Here is an 18,121-nt window from a genome sequence, read left to right on the forward strand (position 1 = left end):
GCAAAAAAACGATGGATTTAGGCCCAGATCTATGTGCTGGGATTAATGTATGACATTCTTCTGCATTCTGTCCATCAATTGTTCTTTTTGCATTTGTTACCCCAAGTGGGACGGGTATGCCTAAACATGGATACTGTGCTCTGCATGCCACTGGAGTCAAGTTATCCTGGCTGATGAGGACTGAAAGCCCAAAACCGGTACAAGGATGCTTGTTTCCAGTCCAGGGAGGACCTGGCCTGGCAGTTCGGGATGGACTGTTCCCATTGAGCGCAGGGTCCAAACTGATTCGCATATGGCTGTGTCCAAACTGGAATGGCACGGTGAGCAAAACAATTATGGATTTAGGCCCAGATCTGTGTACTGGGTGAATGTATGACATTGTTCTTCATTCTGTCCATCAATTGCTCTTTTTGCATTTGTCAGCCCGAGTGGGACGGGTATGCCCAGACGTGGGTTTCATGCTCTCCATGCCACTGGAGTCAAGCTATCCTGGCTGATGAGAGCTGGAAACCCGAAACCTGTCTCAGGATGCTTGTTTCCACTCCAGGGAGGACTTGGCCTGGCAGTTCGGGCTGGACTGATCCCAGTAGGCGCAGGGTCAAGACTGATTCGCATATGGCTGGGTCCAAACTGGAATGGCACGGTGAGAAAATAAACAATGGATTAAGGCCCAGATCTCTGTACTGGGGTGAATGTATGACATTGTTCTGCACGCTGTCCATCAATTGTTCTTTTTTAATTTGTCACCCCGAGTGGGATGGTTATGCCCAGACGTGGGTCTCGTGCTCTCTATGCCACTGGAGTCAAGCTATCCTGGCTGATGAGGGGGCTGACAGCCCGAAACCTGTCCTAGGAGGCTTGTTCCCAAGGCCAGGGAGGCGCTGGCCTGGCAGTTCGGGCTGGGCTTTTCCCATTGGGTGCAGGGTCAAGACTGATTTGCATACCGGTGGGTCCAAACTGGAATGGCACGGTGAGCAAAAAACTCTGGATTTTGGCCCATATGTCTGTACTGGGGTGAATGTATGATATTGTTCTGCATTCTGTCCATCAATTGTTCTTTTTGCATTTGTCACCCTGAGTGGGACGGGTATGGCCGGACGTGGGTCTTGTGCTCTCCATGCCACTGGAGTCATGCTATCCTGGCTGATGAGGGCTGAAATTCCAAAAACTGGTCCTAAGATGATTATTTCCAGTCCAGGGAGGACCTGGCCTGGCAGTTCGGGCTGGACTGTTCCCATTGGGTGAAGGGTAAAGACTGATTTGCATATGGCTGGGTCCAAACTGGAATGGCATGGTAAGCAAAATAACAATGGATTTAGGCCCAGATCTCTGTACTGGGGTGAATGTATGACATTGTTCTGCATTTTGTCCATCAATTGTACTTTTTGCATTTGTCATCCCGAGTGGACGGGTATGCCCAGACGTGGGTCCCGTGCTCGCCATGCCACTGGAGTCAAGCTATCCCGGCTGAGGAGGGCTGAAAACCCGAAACCGGCCTCACTTATGTTGCCCCCACTTTTTTTCTGATGTTAACACTGGTTTCTGGCTATAGTCTGGCTGGGTCCCTGCTAATCAGGGCCCCAGTCTCTCTGTTCTCTCTAAACAACTTTGAGTGCATACTAGATGCACTTGTGATTGGATACTGTGGTACCTTATGAGCCCCTAGTATATGGTACCCTAGGTACCAAGGGCATAGGCACTTCACAGGCCTACCAAGGGCTGAAGCATTTATTATGCCACCCCTGGGAAGTAGACTAAATCTGACACCACAGGCCTGCTACTGCAGCCTGGGTGAGGTAGTGTTAGCACTCCTCATTGAGGTATAGGTCCCTATATCTCACCATACACACACATATAAACCTATCAATCACCTCTAAGGCAGGCCCTTTCAATTCTGAGGGCAGGGTGCTTGGTTTACAATGTGAGGGGGTGCCTCTGCCTGAGCAGGGCCCCTCTGCAGCTGGCAGGGTCTATTCCCTGTGGCTGTTTGTGGATGCGGTTAAACCATATACTCTTAAGTGCATTATAACCTCCCAGTAAATCTAACATTGGAATGACTGCATCAAAACATGTGGTGTCAAACAACTTGGAATCATACCATACCAGTAACTGGTGTGGGAGTATGATACCACCCTTCTAGAGGGAACGATATGTACCTACTGTGGTAACACGGTAGAAATCTGAAAGAGCCCTGGCATCACAAAATGGATGCCACCAGCACAGACACTGGGCAGCCCTCCTGATGCTGACTGAAACTCGCAGTGGAGGAGGCCCAACAATAGGCATCCTGTCACAGGGAGGTGTCACCACATTCCAGACAGGATTTAGTGTATTGGGGCTGGGTGGGTGCACTCCTAGAGTGCTTTGAAGTCCTGCACTGTGGGAGCAGTAGGCTCCTCTGTGCATATGCCAGCTCAAACCGGTTCAGGGGCTACCTGTCCCTGCTCTGGTGCGAAACTGGACAAAGGGAAGTGGGTGTAACCACCCCGACCCTGACCCTCCCAGAGGAGTGGTCATAGAGCTAGTCCCTCCCTGTCTTTTAGTATAAGATAGGGAACCCTTGCCATTGCAAGTTAGATATCCCCGGACGACGCTTTACAAGAAGAATCCTGGTCCTTCGACATTCCACTACCTTTGGAAGACGGAAGAATCTCCCTTGGAGTCAAGGAGTGACTCCCCTGCTTGGCAGGCACCAAAACTTTGAATCAACGGTCGCAAACTTTCCCGCTCCCGCCGGAGTCCGAAGTCCCTGCAGCCCCGGAAGGGGATTGCCTGACTTCTCGATGGCCATTGTGAGTCCCCAGCAGAGCTGAGGCGAGTGGATCCCACGAGTGACGAGGAACAGCAATACCCGGGTACCGTGCACTATTGTCGAGTGCAACCCCTTCACGACGTTCTACGAACTTTTGCTTTGGACCATTTGTGGCCCAAGCCTCCAGCAGGTTGTGCACCGAAAATTAGAGGCCTACCCCGTCCCGAGTGACCGTGAAGCATTTCCTCAAGAGGAGTCTTCGCGATCCCTTACCCGTTGGCTTGTGGGTCCCCTGAAGAATTTCTAATCGAACCAAAGGGCTCCCCTGGTTGCTCCAGGCCTGCCCTCACTTACCTTCGCTGGGTGAGTCCCTCAGACCTTGCTGGTCTGCACCATTGACTAAATTCACTTTCCACGAGACTTGCTGTTGCCAAGGCTTGTTGGCTCCAATCCGGTTGCCGACACGCAGTCAGTTGCAGACGTCGTGGGACACTCCGAATCCAGCTGCTGGTCATCGTCGATCTCTCCTGGTCCTCGTGAGCGAAGAGTCAAAACACCCTTGATCGCCTGAAATCACCCGACATCCGTGGGCATCCATCTCTCTGGCCCCGGGTCACTGGCAAGTGACTGTGAACACTGTCCCTTCTGCTTTCAGGTCGTCTTCATCTTGAATCCAGCCTTGGATTCCACCGGACACTTCTTCAGTCTTCGCAAGCTGCAAATCTTCTTTGGCTTCCATTAAAAACAGCGACGCGACCAGACACCAAAAGCCAACAATGCACCCGGCTTCCCTGGGTGAGGTAACTCGTGCACTCCGGTGCCCTAGTATGTGTTGGCCCTCGAATTACTTCCCTTGTAAGTGGCTTGCTTGTAGACTTCCTCGAAGTACCCTAAAACTTTAAAAATCCAACCGCTACTTGCTCCATTGAAATCAATAGGGAACCCGCGGCTGTGTGCTCACACTGCACGCGTCTTCCGTGGGTCTGTTACTTACCTGCTTTTGCTGCATTAGTGAAGCCCCAGGGATTCTACAGGCCCGAGGCCTTGTCCCATTGCAAGTCGACTTTCCTAAACCTTTTTAGTATATGGTCTGGTACGCCCCTAGGGCCCCAGCCATATTTGTGCTCAACTTATTGTGAAACGTTGATATTTTTATGTGTTCCTGACTTCTAATCTCATAAAGAGATTAGTAGAGTGTGTCTAGAAATAAATACATATATATTTGATATATATACCTGTGTGGTGTCCTTTCATTTGGTAATTCAAGAGATTATAAGGTAACACAAGCTGCTTTACATTCCTCTGAGACTTAGCCTGAAGGCTGCTCTCCACAGCTACCACTAGGATAGCTTTCTTTAAAAGGTTGTCTTAAACCTATCTACCATAAGAGTCGAATTGGACTGGTGCAAGGTGGTCATTATAACTAGTGACCAGCATATGCCAGGCCAACTTCTCACAGACTGTTCCTATTGGGCGCAGGGTCAAGATTGATTTGCATATGGCTGGGTCCAAACTGAAATGGCATGGTGAGCAAAAAAACAAAGGATTTAGGCTCAGATCGCTGTACTGGGGTGAGTGTATGACATTGTTCTGCATTCTATCAATTATTCTTTTTGCATTAGTCACGGGTATGCCAAGACGTGTGATCCGTGCTCTCCATGCCAGTGGAGGCAAGTTATCCTAGCTGATGAGGGTCTGAAAGCCCGAAACCTGTCCTAGGATGCTTGTTTCCAGTCCAGGGAGGACCTGGCCTGGCAGTTCGGGATGGACTGTTCCCATTGGGCGTAGGTTCAAGTCTGATTTGCATATGGCAGGGTCCACACTGGAATGGCAAGGTAAGCAAAATAACAATGGATTTAGGCCCAGATCTCTGTACTGGGGTGAATGTATGACATTGTTCTGCATTCTGTCCATCAATTGGTCTTTTTGCATTTGTCAGCCCGAGTGGGACGGGTATGCCCAGACGTGGGTCCCATGCTCTCCATGCCACTGGAGTCAAGCTATCTTGGATGATGAGGGCTGAAAACCCGAAACCGGTCCTAGGATGCTTGTTTCCAAGTCCAGGGAGGACCTGGCCTGACAGTTCGGGCTGGACTGTTCCCATTGGGTGCAGGGTCAAGACTGATTTGCATATGGCTGGGTCCAAACTGGAAAGGCACGGTGAGCAAATAATCAATGGATTTAGGCCCAAATCTCTGTACTGGGGTGAATGTATGAAATAGTTTTGCATTCTTTCCATCAATTGTTCTTTTTGCATTCATAACCCCGAGTGGGACGAGTATGACCAGATGGAGGTCCTGTGTTCTCCATGTCACTGGAGTCAAGCTATTCTGTCTGATGAGGACTGAAAGCCCGAAACCGATCATAGGATGCTTGTTTCCAGTCTAGGAAGGACCTGGCCTGGCAGTTTGGGATGGACTGTTCCTATTGGGCGCAGGGTCAAGATTGATTTGCATATGGCTGGATCCAAACTGGAATGGCATGGTGAGCAAAAAGACGAAGGATTTAGGCTCAGATCTCTGACTGGGGTGAGTTTATGACATTGTTTTGCATTCTATCAATTGTTCTTTTTGCATTAGTCACCCCAAGTGGGACGGGTATGCCCAGACGTGTGTCCCGTGCTCTCCATGCCAGTGGAGGCAAGCTATCCTGGCTGATGAGGGTCTGAAAGTCCGAAACCTGTCCTAGGATGCTCGTTTCCAGTCCAGGGAGGACCTGGCCTGGCTGTTCGGGCTGGACTGTTCCCACTGGGCGAAGGGTCAAGACTGATTTGCATATGGCTGAGTCCAAACTGGAATGGCATGGTGAGCAAAAAAATGATGGATTTAGGCCCAGATCTCGGTACTGGGGTGAATGTATGACATTGTTCTACATTCAGTCCATCAATTGTTCTTTTTGCATTTGTCACCCCGAGTGGGACGGGTATGCCCGGACGTGGGTCCCTTGCACTACATACCACTGGAGTCAAGCTATCCTGGCTGATGGGGGCTGAAAGCCCGAAACTGGTTCCAGGATGCTTGTTTCCAGTCCAGGGAGGACCTGGCGTGGCAGTTCGGGCTGGACTGTTCCCATTGGGCGCGGGGTCAAGACTGATTTGCATATGGCTGGGTCCAAACTGCAATGGCATGTTGAGCAAAAAAAACATGGAATTAGGCCCAGATCTATGTGCTGGGATTAATGTATGACATGCTTCTGCATTCTGTCCATCAATTGGTCTTTTTGCATTTGTCAGCCCGAGTGGGACGGGATGCCCAGACGTGGGTCTCATGCTCTCCATGCCACTGGAGTCAAGCTATCTTGGATGATGAGGGCTGAAAACCCGAAACCGGTCCTAGGATTCTTGTTTCCAATTCCAGGGAGGACCTGGCCTGGCAGTTCGGGCTGGACTGTTCCCATTGGGTGCAGGGTCAAGACTGATTTGCATACGGCTGGGTCCAAACTGGAAAGGCACGGTGAGCAAATAAACGATGGATTTAGGCCCAGATCTCTGTACTGGGGTGAATGTATGAAATAGTTTTGCATTCTTTCCATCAATTGTTCTTTTTGCATTCATAACCCCGAGTGGGACGAGTATGACCAGACGGAGCTCCCGTGTTCTCCATGCCACTGGAGTCAAGCTATTGTGTCTGATGAGGACTCAAAGCCCGAAAACGGTCATAGGATGCTTGTTTCCAGTCTAGGAAGGACCTGGCCTGGCAGTTCTGGATGGACTGTTCCTATTGGGCGCAGGGTCAAGACTGATTTGCATATGGCTGGATCCAAACTGGAATGGCATGGTGAGCAAAAAAACGAAGGATTTAGGCTCAGATCTCTGACTGGGGTGAGTGTATGACATTGTTTTGCATTCTATCAATTGTTCTTTTTGCATTAGTCACCTCAAGTGGGACGGGTATGCCTAGACGTGTGTCCCGTGCTCTCCATGCCAGTGGAGGCAAGCTATCCTGGCTGATGAGGGTCTGAAAGCCCGAAACCTGTCCTACGATGCTCGTTTCCAGTCCAGGGAGGACCTGGCCTGGCAGTTCGGGCTGGACTGTTCCCATTGGGCGAAGGGTCAAGACTGATTTGCATATGGCTGAGTCCAAACTGGAATGGCATGGTGAGCAAAAAAATGATGGATTTAGGCCCAGATCTCGGTACTGGGGTGAATGTATGACATTGTTCTATATTCAGTCCATCAATTTTTCTTTTTGCATTTGTCACCCCGAGTGGGACGGGTATGCCCAGACGTGGGTCCCGTGCACTCCATGCCACTGGAGTCAAGCTATCCTGGCTGATGAGGGCTGAAAGCCCGAAACTGGTCCCAGGATGCTTGTTTCCAGTCCAGGGAGGACCTCGACTGGCAGTTCGAGCTGGACTGTTCCCATTGGGCGCAGGGTCAAGACTGATTTGCATACGGCTGGGTCCAAACTGGAATGGCAGGGTGAGCAAATAAACTCTGGATTTAGGCACAGATGTCTGTACTGGGGTGAATGTATGATATTGTTCTGACTTCTGTCCATCAATTACATCATCACAAGCCCGAACCAAAATTCTTTTTATGAGACTATGCATACTAGGAATCACAGATTTTAACCCTGCATGGGCTCGCAGGGGGGAATCCATAAAGTGCAGACTGTGTTCCTACAAGAGGGAATCTTGGTTGTATCTCCTTGGCTGCTGCCACAACCTCATAAACGAATGTTGGTGACTGCTTCACCCCATTTGCATCACCAAGGGAACGAAGACATGTAGTGAAGCGTCAGCCTTGTGCTTCTCCATAAGAACCACGATGACCCTAGCGAGACTGGAGAAATTCACACACCAGATTAGGATCGCTCTAAAGGCTGCTAATGAACACAACCAAGCCATGAAGACGAGCACGGTAAAGCCAGGGATAGAAAGCACCCTGGCGCCCAACAAATACTGAGCCCTTGCACCTTTAACCCGTTTTAATGAGTCTGTATCTTACTATGGCTTTTATCTGAAGGCCAAGGAGAACGGCTTACAGACAGTGGGAATGTAGACAATTCCCATGGCACATAGGGCGGCCCCAGAAACCTGAGCAAGGACATATGATAATGACAATGACCATAGGCGCAGGCTGAATACGTAGGCGCCGGGGTGGGGGGGGGGGGGGGAGGCGGCATATCAATTTAATTCCATCTGAAGCACCACCACTTTCATTGTGCCTTTTACCTCTTTCTCTTTTAATGTGTTTTACTGTAATGATTTTAATTAATTGTACAGTAAATAAATAAATACAAAGTTTGTCTACTCAATCATGCACATGACTCTTCAAGGCTTTGTCATCTCTAAGGGGCTCATTTGGCAACGGGTATTCTTGTATACAATCGACTTGTTCTCCACCTGGGGAGCCTGATTCATGCACTAGATTACCCTATCAATTTTTCCCTCCTCCAAATCACTTTGAAACCACCCACAGGTACTTAGCAATTCTTTACAAAAACACACATAATAAAAATAATAAAAATAACACACACTCACTGTTTTACTAAACTATAATGCAAAACTATGTTTCTCTAAAACCCTGGCACCTCAGCATTGAACAGGGTTTACCACACTTATAAAAGAAATACAGGTTTTATTAAAACCAGAGCACATATGACAGTACCAGGAAAGTGATCAATGCCTTTGACAATGCTTGCAAAATAAAAATAAGCATTTGCAACGCAATAGGTCTCGCATTTGCATGAGTTTAAGCTATTGGCATTGCAAATGACAATGCCTTTTATTTATCTGCTTCGATAATTAACACATAAATAAAAGGCATTGTCATTTACAATGCCAACAGCTCAAACTCTTAAATGTGAGACCCATTTCATTTCAAGAAAGCGGCCGATATTGTCCTGGTCTGTTTGGAAAGTGAAAGCGTGCATGGCGCACTAAGAAGGAACTAACAAGCCTATTAACGAATCAGAAGCCAGCATTTACGAAGGACAATGGCACAAGCAAATGACAAATATCGGCAGAGAGTGGGCAGGGCTTTAAGTCCATACTCGAATACAGCATGCCTCGCAGAGCAGTCCATGCGCTGCCCAGGCTCGACCTAACAATGCTCTTGGTGCTCTCTCTGGAAGCTGAAAAAGCTGTTGACTAGGTGGTAGTCAAGGGACTGACAGATAAGGAGAACTTGTCCTTACTGGGAGGATCGGATGACCGTACCATAAAACACATTTTATTTCTCAAAAAATAAGACATTCTTTGGTTTTCCAGTGTCAGGCTCTTTATTCAGAATAAACATTTGATTGAGGCACTGGTGTCTAAGTTGCAGCATTTGAGAATTCATTATCTTTATTCTCAGAAGTGACAGCGAAAACAAATGTGTCTTTAAGAGAAATACACATACAATATCCATACCATATTAATTCATTTAAATAAGTATTATGCAAAGCATACTAAATATCTTCCGCTACCTACTGACACCACAATGATTCACTTGTTTTCAATAACATCGAACGTCTAGGTTACATCTTGGCATTAAAAGTCAATAGTACAATATTCCTTTCTGTTTGGTTTAACTGTTTAAGAACAATGGTTCTCAAACCTGTGTTCTAAAATTCCAGAAGTATACTCGAAATGTTGTACTGGGCCTGTTCTGTGAAAAGATTACTGATGACTAAATCACACCCAACTTAACAATGCAGTGCAAATGCAACACTGTAAAATTTTCTAAAGAAAATAGGCGAATCAACTGAAAAAAGGTTTGAAAAACCTTACTTTGCACTTCTAGTATGGTAAGTAAAACAAGTAAAATGAGTTTAAAATAATCCTCAACCTACCTAAGAAAATCATATTAGAATACACGAGCACCTGGGCTATGGCAAATCTTTTATGTTTAGATTTCAAGTCTTCTTTCAACAACTAGGGGTCTTGATTATTGATAAAGATGAGATTGCAGTAACATATCTTAACATTTTTCTGCTGTACTACACGTGTTTTATTGGATGATGGTCTAGTTTCTTAAACTGTTTTCACAGTTGACTGCTTCTTTTGTCTTTTTCTCTACTTTCCATGTAAAATCGCCAGACGCATCTTCAACCATTTGAAAAACGTATAACATTTGATGAAGTTAACATCATTCGGTGTATTCTTCTTCTGGACATTTAAACCTTTTTGTGTTATGAAGTACGCCTGTAAGTCTGACATTTGTGTGTGTTGAAAAATTCAGGTGTTTAGCTCTTCTTGCTATCGAACAAGCAGGTCTTGGTGTGCACTGTTTTTTTGGAGTTCAGCAGAAGTCCATGGCCATGTCACTTGTTTCTGTATCTAGCTGATTATTATATTATTTTGTGGCCAATTTAGGACTCACTAGGGTTAAATTAACAGGTATATTGAGAATTTTTTTTTTCAAACTTTTCTTTTTTTGTGGGGGTTAATAAAGTGCTTTTTAGAACTAGTTATCACCTTCTGTAGCATACCTTACAGTTTACATCTGTATATTATAATTATATATATATAGACATATATTTCCGGGGGTACCTCTGTCCAATAACCTTTTTCCAGCTCCTTTATTCTTTCTGCATTCTTCTAGTGGTTCTGTTCAGTTGAATGTCTACTAATTTAATTAATGTCAGTCTTGTCAAGTGAAAACTGGAATGTTCTATCTTTGAAGAGGAGTTTTGGCAATAGTTTCTTAGACATACATCATCTACAACAGTCATGTAAATTCAACCGATTAGAGGTAATTGATTTCACTACAAGTGCAGGACATCCCATCTAATTCTTCTAGGTTTATTGCAGGCAGATTTGAGATTGCAAACTAGCATGGTTATTCAGGCTGGCTTATATTAGCTGCCCCCCCCTCTACATAGATCACATGATCAACTCAAAGCGGACACTGCTTGGAAGTCCGACATTTGCTCCAGGTGGAGTATATGTTTGTTTAGAACAACCTTCTTAATTTGAGGATTCAGAAACTAATGACTGTAGAATTCAAGTGTAATATGTATGCACACCCACTTTCCATGGAGTAGAAATTCAACATATGTAAATATGAAGCTAATATGTGTTTGCATATGTGACTTTGTTTTGTTTCTCTAAAAGGAAAATATTCTCAATTTGCAACAAACCATATCCTGACACACCCATGTTAAATAATCATTCACTGATTGAAATTAAACATTTATGTAAATTTCCTAGGTGGACAACTACCTGCAAAAACCTTATATGCTAATGTCCAATTTTCTCACTATATGCAGTCACAAACACCATCAGCAAGGCTAAATTTCAACCATTCCTGATCTGTTCCGAAATTGGACTTCGATGGCATTTGGAATATGATGCTTATCTTAAGAGACTTGATTATGTATCAGTTCTCTATTTCCAGGCTTATCGTTATTCCCTTTTCCTGTGTTAGAAATTTGATTTATGTCACTACAAAGTTTACATTACTTTAGGTGTAGTGTTTCATCCTATGTACCTCAGGTATGACTTCAGAGTATCTTGTGAGCTACTCTATAACACAATTCATCTCCTCAAAGAGAATTCAAGTTCTGTTTGAGCAGTAGATGGGATTTTGGCAGCCATGCTCATTTAGTGATATGGATACATTTGCCCACTTTATTGTAATATACGAAACAGTTCACTACATTCATCTGATCAGTATCTTCATTGCAGACACAAAGCTTTTCAAGCAATGCATCTGTACCAATTGCTACGATAGGTTGTGCATGCTTTTGATCTACTGCTTTTTTAGGATTGTCGATATTATGTTTATACTGTTCAGTTGATTCTGTATTTCCCTTTCACAGTGCCCATAGATTGAAACAAAATCAGTTTTGCACCAGTGGTTATTCCTTTCCGTCACCGTACATCATGTAATATTTCTACATGTAAATGAGGTCTCAGGTGGCATAACTCTTATATTGTGGTTTCTGCTTGTGTGCCTTTGCTTTACAGTAGAGTTTTCCTTTGCCATTTATAACCAATTTTGATCGTCTTTTCAGTTGAACCACGTGCTTTCTTTAATGCAGTAAACACCTAGTGTATCTGAAAAAAAGTTACAATACATACTACTAAATTGAAGAGTTTTGATCCTACACATAGAAATGGAGAGGTTCTTTCTTTATTCTGAATTTGTTGGTGTTGCCATTAAAGATCCAAAGTATTAGACAGGATGTCCATGTTCATTAGCTGTATACAGCTTAACACCACACCAGATTACATTTTTGCAAATGTACTTTAAAAGCAAGGAATGTCATTGCTGAATTAAGGTATGTTAGGATAATGTTCTGCATGAAAGTACCAGCCATTTTTTAGCCTCCCATGTCCAACGCAGTCTTTGGCCTTGCAGCTATTGTGAATCTGGGCTTTCTTTCAATGGTTACTGAGGCATGATTTTTAATGGTTTAAACAGGACTAACACTACAGCAATTATGCTACAGATTTTTTAAGACCTGGCACTGTTAACCCCTAATACCAAGCCCACAGCAGAAACTGGGGGCGATAACACTTTTGTTTTAGATGTTGCAAACAAATAAAACAGATTTTTTAGAAACAGCTTTTAAAACTACACAGTTGGTGTAAAGGTAATCAGCTCAGACTTTATTAACATATTTTCCACTTTACATTGGTTATCAGTCACCTCTCCATTTGGGTCCAAATGAATAGTCTTGGGTTTAGTTTCAGTCATAATAAGTGACTCATAGCTGGGTTGCTTTCTTTCTCGCATGTGTATTAGCTGGTGTTTCTTTAATGTTGATGACTGATTAAAAGCCTTCCCACATTCGTTACATACATGAGGTTTAAACCCTGTGTGTATTCGTTGGTGCCTGACTAAAGTTGTAGAGTCTCGAAAACATTTTCCACATTCATTACAAGAGTATGGCTTAACGCCTGTGTGGGATCTTTGATGCGAAACTAATGCTGATGAAGCCCGATAGCACTTTCCACATTCTTTACATTCATATGGCTTAACACCTGTGTGAGTTCTTTGATGACCAATTAATGCTGATGACCGACTGAAGCACTTCCCACAATCTTTACAGGTAAACGATTTAATTCCTGTATGTAGTTGCTGGTGTCTGATGCATGCTGACAACCAGGTAAATGACTTTCCACAATCACTACATGCAAAAGGTTTGAATCCTGTGTGCATTCTCTGGTGAGTGATTAATGCTGATGGTTGGAAGAAACACTTTCCACATTCATTGCATGCGTGAGGTTTAATTCCTGTGTGAATTCTCTGATGCCTTATCAATGAAGAGGAGTCTCTAAAACACTTTCCACATTTACTACATGCATATGGTTTAATTCCTGCATGTGATCGTTTATGCGAATTTAATGATGCTGAGTGCTTGAAACGCTTTCCACATTCACTACATACATATGGACTCTCCCCTGTGTGAGTTTGTTTATGCCTGTTTAATGTTGAAGCCATACTGAAACATTTTCCACATTCACTGCATGCATATGGCTTTTCCCCAGAGTGTAGTTGCTTGTGTCTGGATAATGAGGATGCCAGATAAAAACACTTTCCACATTCACTGCAGGCATATGGTTTAATCCCAGAGTGCATTCTCAGATGTATAATAAGTTTATAGTGCATACTAAAGCCTTTTCCGCATTCAGCACATGAAAATCTTGGTTCTGCTACAGTATGTGCCTTCTGTTTTTCAGTAGGGTTTTTAAGTTTACTGACATCACTCTGGTGATCAGTGGCTTGAACTCTTCTACTTCGTGCTGGATTTCTTTTCTTTTTTTGGGATTTGTTTGAACTCTTGTCTGCTTCTTTGTTCCAAAAATGATTTAAAATTAGGTCTTTGGTCCCCACCGGCAATGGATCTTGTGATTTGGGAGTTTGCAAACGTTTTTGTGCATTGCGCTTATACGATTGTCTGGGTCTACTACCTGTTGGATTGGAAGTGAAAAAATAATTTTTAGGTGACTGATATGATCAACTGACCAGACATTATTATTTTCTCTCACAAAACGCACATTACTTTTAATAATAAAAACAGAAAATAGAATTAGGTTCCTTTACGAACACACAAGAATTCACCAAACTCCCACTCTATACATGATAGCAACCTTCTTTCTCCCATCTTGTAGCTGTTGCCACAAAAAACAGAATATAGCAGAAAGCACTGAATGAGAGATTTTAATACTATCCTTATGTGCTACGTTTTCCCTATCAACGTCACATAATTACTTTTTTTTTCAACTTAGACTACTCAAATGAGATTGATATAAATGTTGTCGATAATGGTAAGAAAAGGGCTGAGATTACATTGCTGGAATTCAATCCTGTCACAATAAGGTTTTCAACGTTTACAGCTGGAATTATGATTGTTTGATATTATTGAGAAAAAGATATGGAGTGGTATAATGCAAATGAACACCTATTATGAATAGGCCTGTATCACCAAACATGCACCATGCGAAAATGGCACTATGACTGGTTAACTATGGAGCTCCGACTGCTACTGCTGAAGGGATCAAAGTACCCATTCTGCTATAGAGAATGTTTCAATACACTTTCACAAGAGGTAAATTTGAGTGTTGGTCTCACCACATTTGCACTAGGTCAGTTGGCAGGAAGTAATTCCCTATCCAGTGTGCATGGTTCTGTTATATTAAATTATTTGCATGGACATAGCGGGCCAGAAGAAGAAACTGAATATCTGTTTTCAGAAGGGAGGTGCAGCAAATGTATTATACGATCCACGACAGGGTGCCTTTTAAAAAGAGCTATGGTATGTCTGTCATATGCTACAATGTCTAGTGGCATAGTGTCTCTCTTACTTAGGAACTGTACACTGGACTTTAATGTGTACCAGAGTGCCACAATCAAAGCAGGTACTACCTGGGACTGCACATAGGCATACTCATGAAGCTGTTTGTTCACTCACTGATCTGTCACTCTGCTGTGAACTCGCATTCACATACACTAGCAAGCTATTCAACATTAGATTTCCTGTCATTTATCATAGCACATGTCAGAGAAAATACATTTCAATGTCCGTCTGAGACCCTCCTCCCCCAAAAACAAGGTTTTTAGGGTGGGAAAATAATACATTGTGATGATTTAGATTAGCTGTAGAATGTCTGTAAGCTAGTCAGCATTAACACATTTATCATGTTAGGGCATTATTAAGGCTAAATTATGTAACACCTTTCTAGACACTGACCAATATCTTGGTTAGTCTTTTTGTTTTGAAAATATGCAGGCATAGGGGAACCGTTAAGAAGAGGTTTCAGACCTGTATTGCTTGCAAGACTGCATTACTTGAGGCATCTGTTTTTGAAGATCAGATAGTTATCATTGCACAGGCTTCAGCAAGGCTGGCAGGGTTCTGGCTGCTGCTTCTACTATGGACTCTGCATCACTCTCCCCCCAACCAGGACAGAACACTGGAGGGCTGTGGTGTCTGTCCATTGTTATCGTTTAGGATCGCTGCATTCCAGCACTGCTCTAGTTTGGCACAACAGACACCAAAACACTGCCAAATGTAGGATCGAGTGAGGTTCTAGGAAATGCCCTGGGCTTTATGTATGACTCAGGAACTGAAAGGCCTCACCAGGAGCTGTGCATGGGGAAAGGCTACAGACAGGCTGCATTCTTCTAGTGACCTTTCAGAAACCTTCCAGAAAAGAGGGGGCTCATCCAACTCTGAAAACAGGTGGTCTCTTGACCTCACTGTGATCTTCCTAACCTTCCCACCATCTCAGCAGATGGCTACTGCTAAGGTCTGCTGGAGATAAGACTGTTTTGCAAAAACCCTTCTCTTTCTCTCCATAGAAGGTTCAGGAGAACCCTACAACAAAATTCCTGACTCCACAGGGTTTTTTGGCATTCAAGTAGGAAACGTTCCCTAGAGACATTGACTGCCACAGAAATCACTCTTCAATTGTGGCTTAGAGCCCGCACCTTAACATATTTCTTAGTCATTCATAGACATTTGTGTGCCCTGCCAACTGGAACACCTCCCCCAGCGTGGCAAAACCCCCAGTTTCCCATTGATTCACTGTAACTATGCCTTCTTTGCTGGGGTGGGTAGAAGCTGCTCCCTTTAGGATAGGAGTTCCAGTGGAACGCCGCTCCGCAGCACACAGGCGGTCTCAAACGCGAGAAATCTAGCGGAATGGTTGACGTGCTGGGCATTATACAATGTATGGCGTGCCCTGCATCCTAACGATCGTCTCTACTCGTACTACTCGGCGGTACATGACCTTCATGTCCGCTTCGACAGGGTGGTGGGCTCTCCCTCATAAAACCCCTCTGATAGCTCTGGCGGAATACTTAGGCCGGACCTACTCGGATCATAATCCGCTCCGGCTGAGTCTCTGCTGGGACCCGGGAAGACCTCCTGTTCCGACGTGGCAACTGCAACCTGCTGCTCTCGAAGATGCGGAGTTCCGTGCCTCGCTAGGCACGGCGATCGAGCAGTTCTTCTACCTCAACGAGGGTACGGCGGAAACTGCGCTGACGGAATGGAATGCCCACAAATCCACAATGCGGGGGCACTGCTTGGGTGCGACGTGGAACATCCGTAGGCAGCTCATGTTGTCGCTTGCTGCCCTGGAGACGCGCCTTCTGCAGTGTAAGCGCCATGGTGAGGGAGGAGGTCGGGACCGACTCGGCTGACGCGACTCCGGACGCGACATGCTGAGCTGATGGAGCGACTACGGTGTCATAATTATGCTGCCCATTCGGCTCGGGTCCATGCGACATCTGATAGGGCGGGCGGTTATTAGCCTGGCTGATTAGACAGGAGACGGCACATGCACCAATAGAGTCTCTCCGCGGGCCGGACGGGACACTGGTGCACACGCAACGGGAAATCCACCAAATACTGACAGGGCATTATGCGGCCCTGTACACTTCGACAGGACGCAGACAGGCACAGGATCTGGATCAGTTCCTGGCAGCCGCCTGTCTACCCACGGTTCCGAGTGCCTATCAGGAGGCACTGGAGGCCCCCCTCACGTTGGAGGAGATAGGGGAGGCGGTATCTTCACTGGCCTCTGGAAAGGCGCCTGGGCCGGACGGACTTCCGGCGGAGTATTACAAGGCCTACCGAGAGTCCCTAGAACCTAGGCTGCATGCGCTATATCTCACGGCCCTTGAGGAGGCTACCTTACCTGCCTCAATGAGGGAGGCCTATCTGATCTCCTTGCTTAAGCCGGGACGTGACCCTACCAACTTGGGGTCATACCGCCCCCTTGCCCTTCTCAACGCTGACTATAAAATCCTGGCCAAGGTCCTGGCGGAGAGGCTGAACCCAACGGTGCCAGTGTTGGTGCACACTTAACCTGCGTAGGTTTTTCCGAGTGGCCACAGAGGGAGCGCAGAATTGGCCGAGAGCGGGCTGTTTGGTATTGGACCTTGAAAAGGCCTTTGACTGCCTGGAATGGGGGTATTTGGTGGCAGCGCTGTCACACTATGGGCTGGGCCTCGGGTTCCTCCAAATGACGGCGCTCCTTTATAGAAATCCTGTGGTGCGGGTGCGAACTGGACCGTACATTTCCGACGCCATCCCGATTGGTCGTGGCACCAGACAAGGGTGCCCTCTCTTGCCACTCCTCTTTGCGCTCGCAATAGAGCCTTTGGCTGCTACCCTACGGAGAGTATTGACAGGTGGCATTCCAATGGGCGACGCGACTCATCAGGTCTCCCTATATGCGGATGACCTCCTGGTCTTCATTAAAGATGTGGAGTGCATCCCCGGGGACCTGGAGCGAGTCCTGACTGACTTTGCAGAGCTCTTCGGGCTACGAGTCAACGCAACTAAGTCGTGCCTTTATACGTTCCGGGCTGATACTCTGGACCCGCAATATTGCTTGGGGGGATGCCAGTCAAGTGGCAACCAGACACCTTCCGTTATTTGGGCATCCAAATATGTAGGCAGCCAGCGGAGATCTGGTGGAGGGCAACCTGGGTAAGGCGGTGACGGCGGTCAGGGCCCAGATGCGTTTTTGGAGTACCCTTCCCCTCACGGTCACGGGGCGCATCGCTTTAGTTAAAATGGTGGTCCTGCCCAGGCTCCTATACTATTTTGCTAACCTGCCAATATATATCCCGGCATCCCTCTTTACAACCTTGGAGCGTTCGCTCCGAGATTTTGTGTGGGGTAATGCACGCCACAGAGTGGCACTACCCAAGTTATACCTCCCCACGGGCCAAGGGGGACTCGCGATGCCGTGCTTCGCGCATTATTATCTAGCAGCGCAACTACAATGGGTGGCCAGGTGGCTGGCGGACAGGGAACGAGACGACACGGCGACCACGGAGCCCCCTATCCCTCTGGCTGACATTCTTGCGTCGTTTCATCCGACCACAAGGGTGTTTAAACCGGGGCCCCTACTTGTTAAAGTGGCCTATAAATGCTACCGCCGTGCCCTCCGCCTGACCCGGAAGTGCATACCTTA

General features: G+C 45.9%; 1 protein-coding gene across 1 annotated transcript; it reads right to left on the minus strand.

Moving 5' to 3' along the window:
• Nucleotides 1-8,952: 8,952 nt before the first annotated feature.
• LOC146821048 (uncharacterized) lies at nucleotides 8,953-16,304 on the minus strand. The gene is made up of 2 exons (XM_085609792.1): nucleotides 16,181-16,304; nucleotides 8,953-13,600 (listed from the first exon to the last, which is right to left on the minus strand). The coding sequence occupies exons 1-2, from the start codon at nucleotides 16,302-16,304 to the stop codon at nucleotides 12,261-12,263; spliced, it is 1,464 nt and encodes a 487-aa protein (XP_085465918.1). The 3' UTR covers nucleotides 8,953-12,260.
• Nucleotides 16,305-18,121: the final 1,817 nt, after the last annotated feature.

The sequence above is a fragment of the Triturus cristatus genome, chromosome 6, assembly GCF_964204655.1.
Source record: "Triturus cristatus chromosome 6, aTriCri1.1, whole genome shotgun sequence".
NCBI classification, from domain to species: Eukaryota; Metazoa; Chordata; class Amphibia; order Caudata; family Salamandridae; genus Triturus; species Triturus cristatus.

Bases quoted from the DNA above. Each gene is read 5' to 3' on its own strand.
- LOC146821048 (XM_085609792.1), bottom strand. From the start codon at position 16,304: ATGGCGCTTACACTGCAGAAGGCGCGTCTCCAGGGCAGCAAGCGACAA. The intron at 13,601-16,180 runs GTCAGCGCAGTT...CCAATCCAACAG, and splicing joins ATTTGTGGGCATTCCATTCC to GTAGTAGACCCAGACAATCG.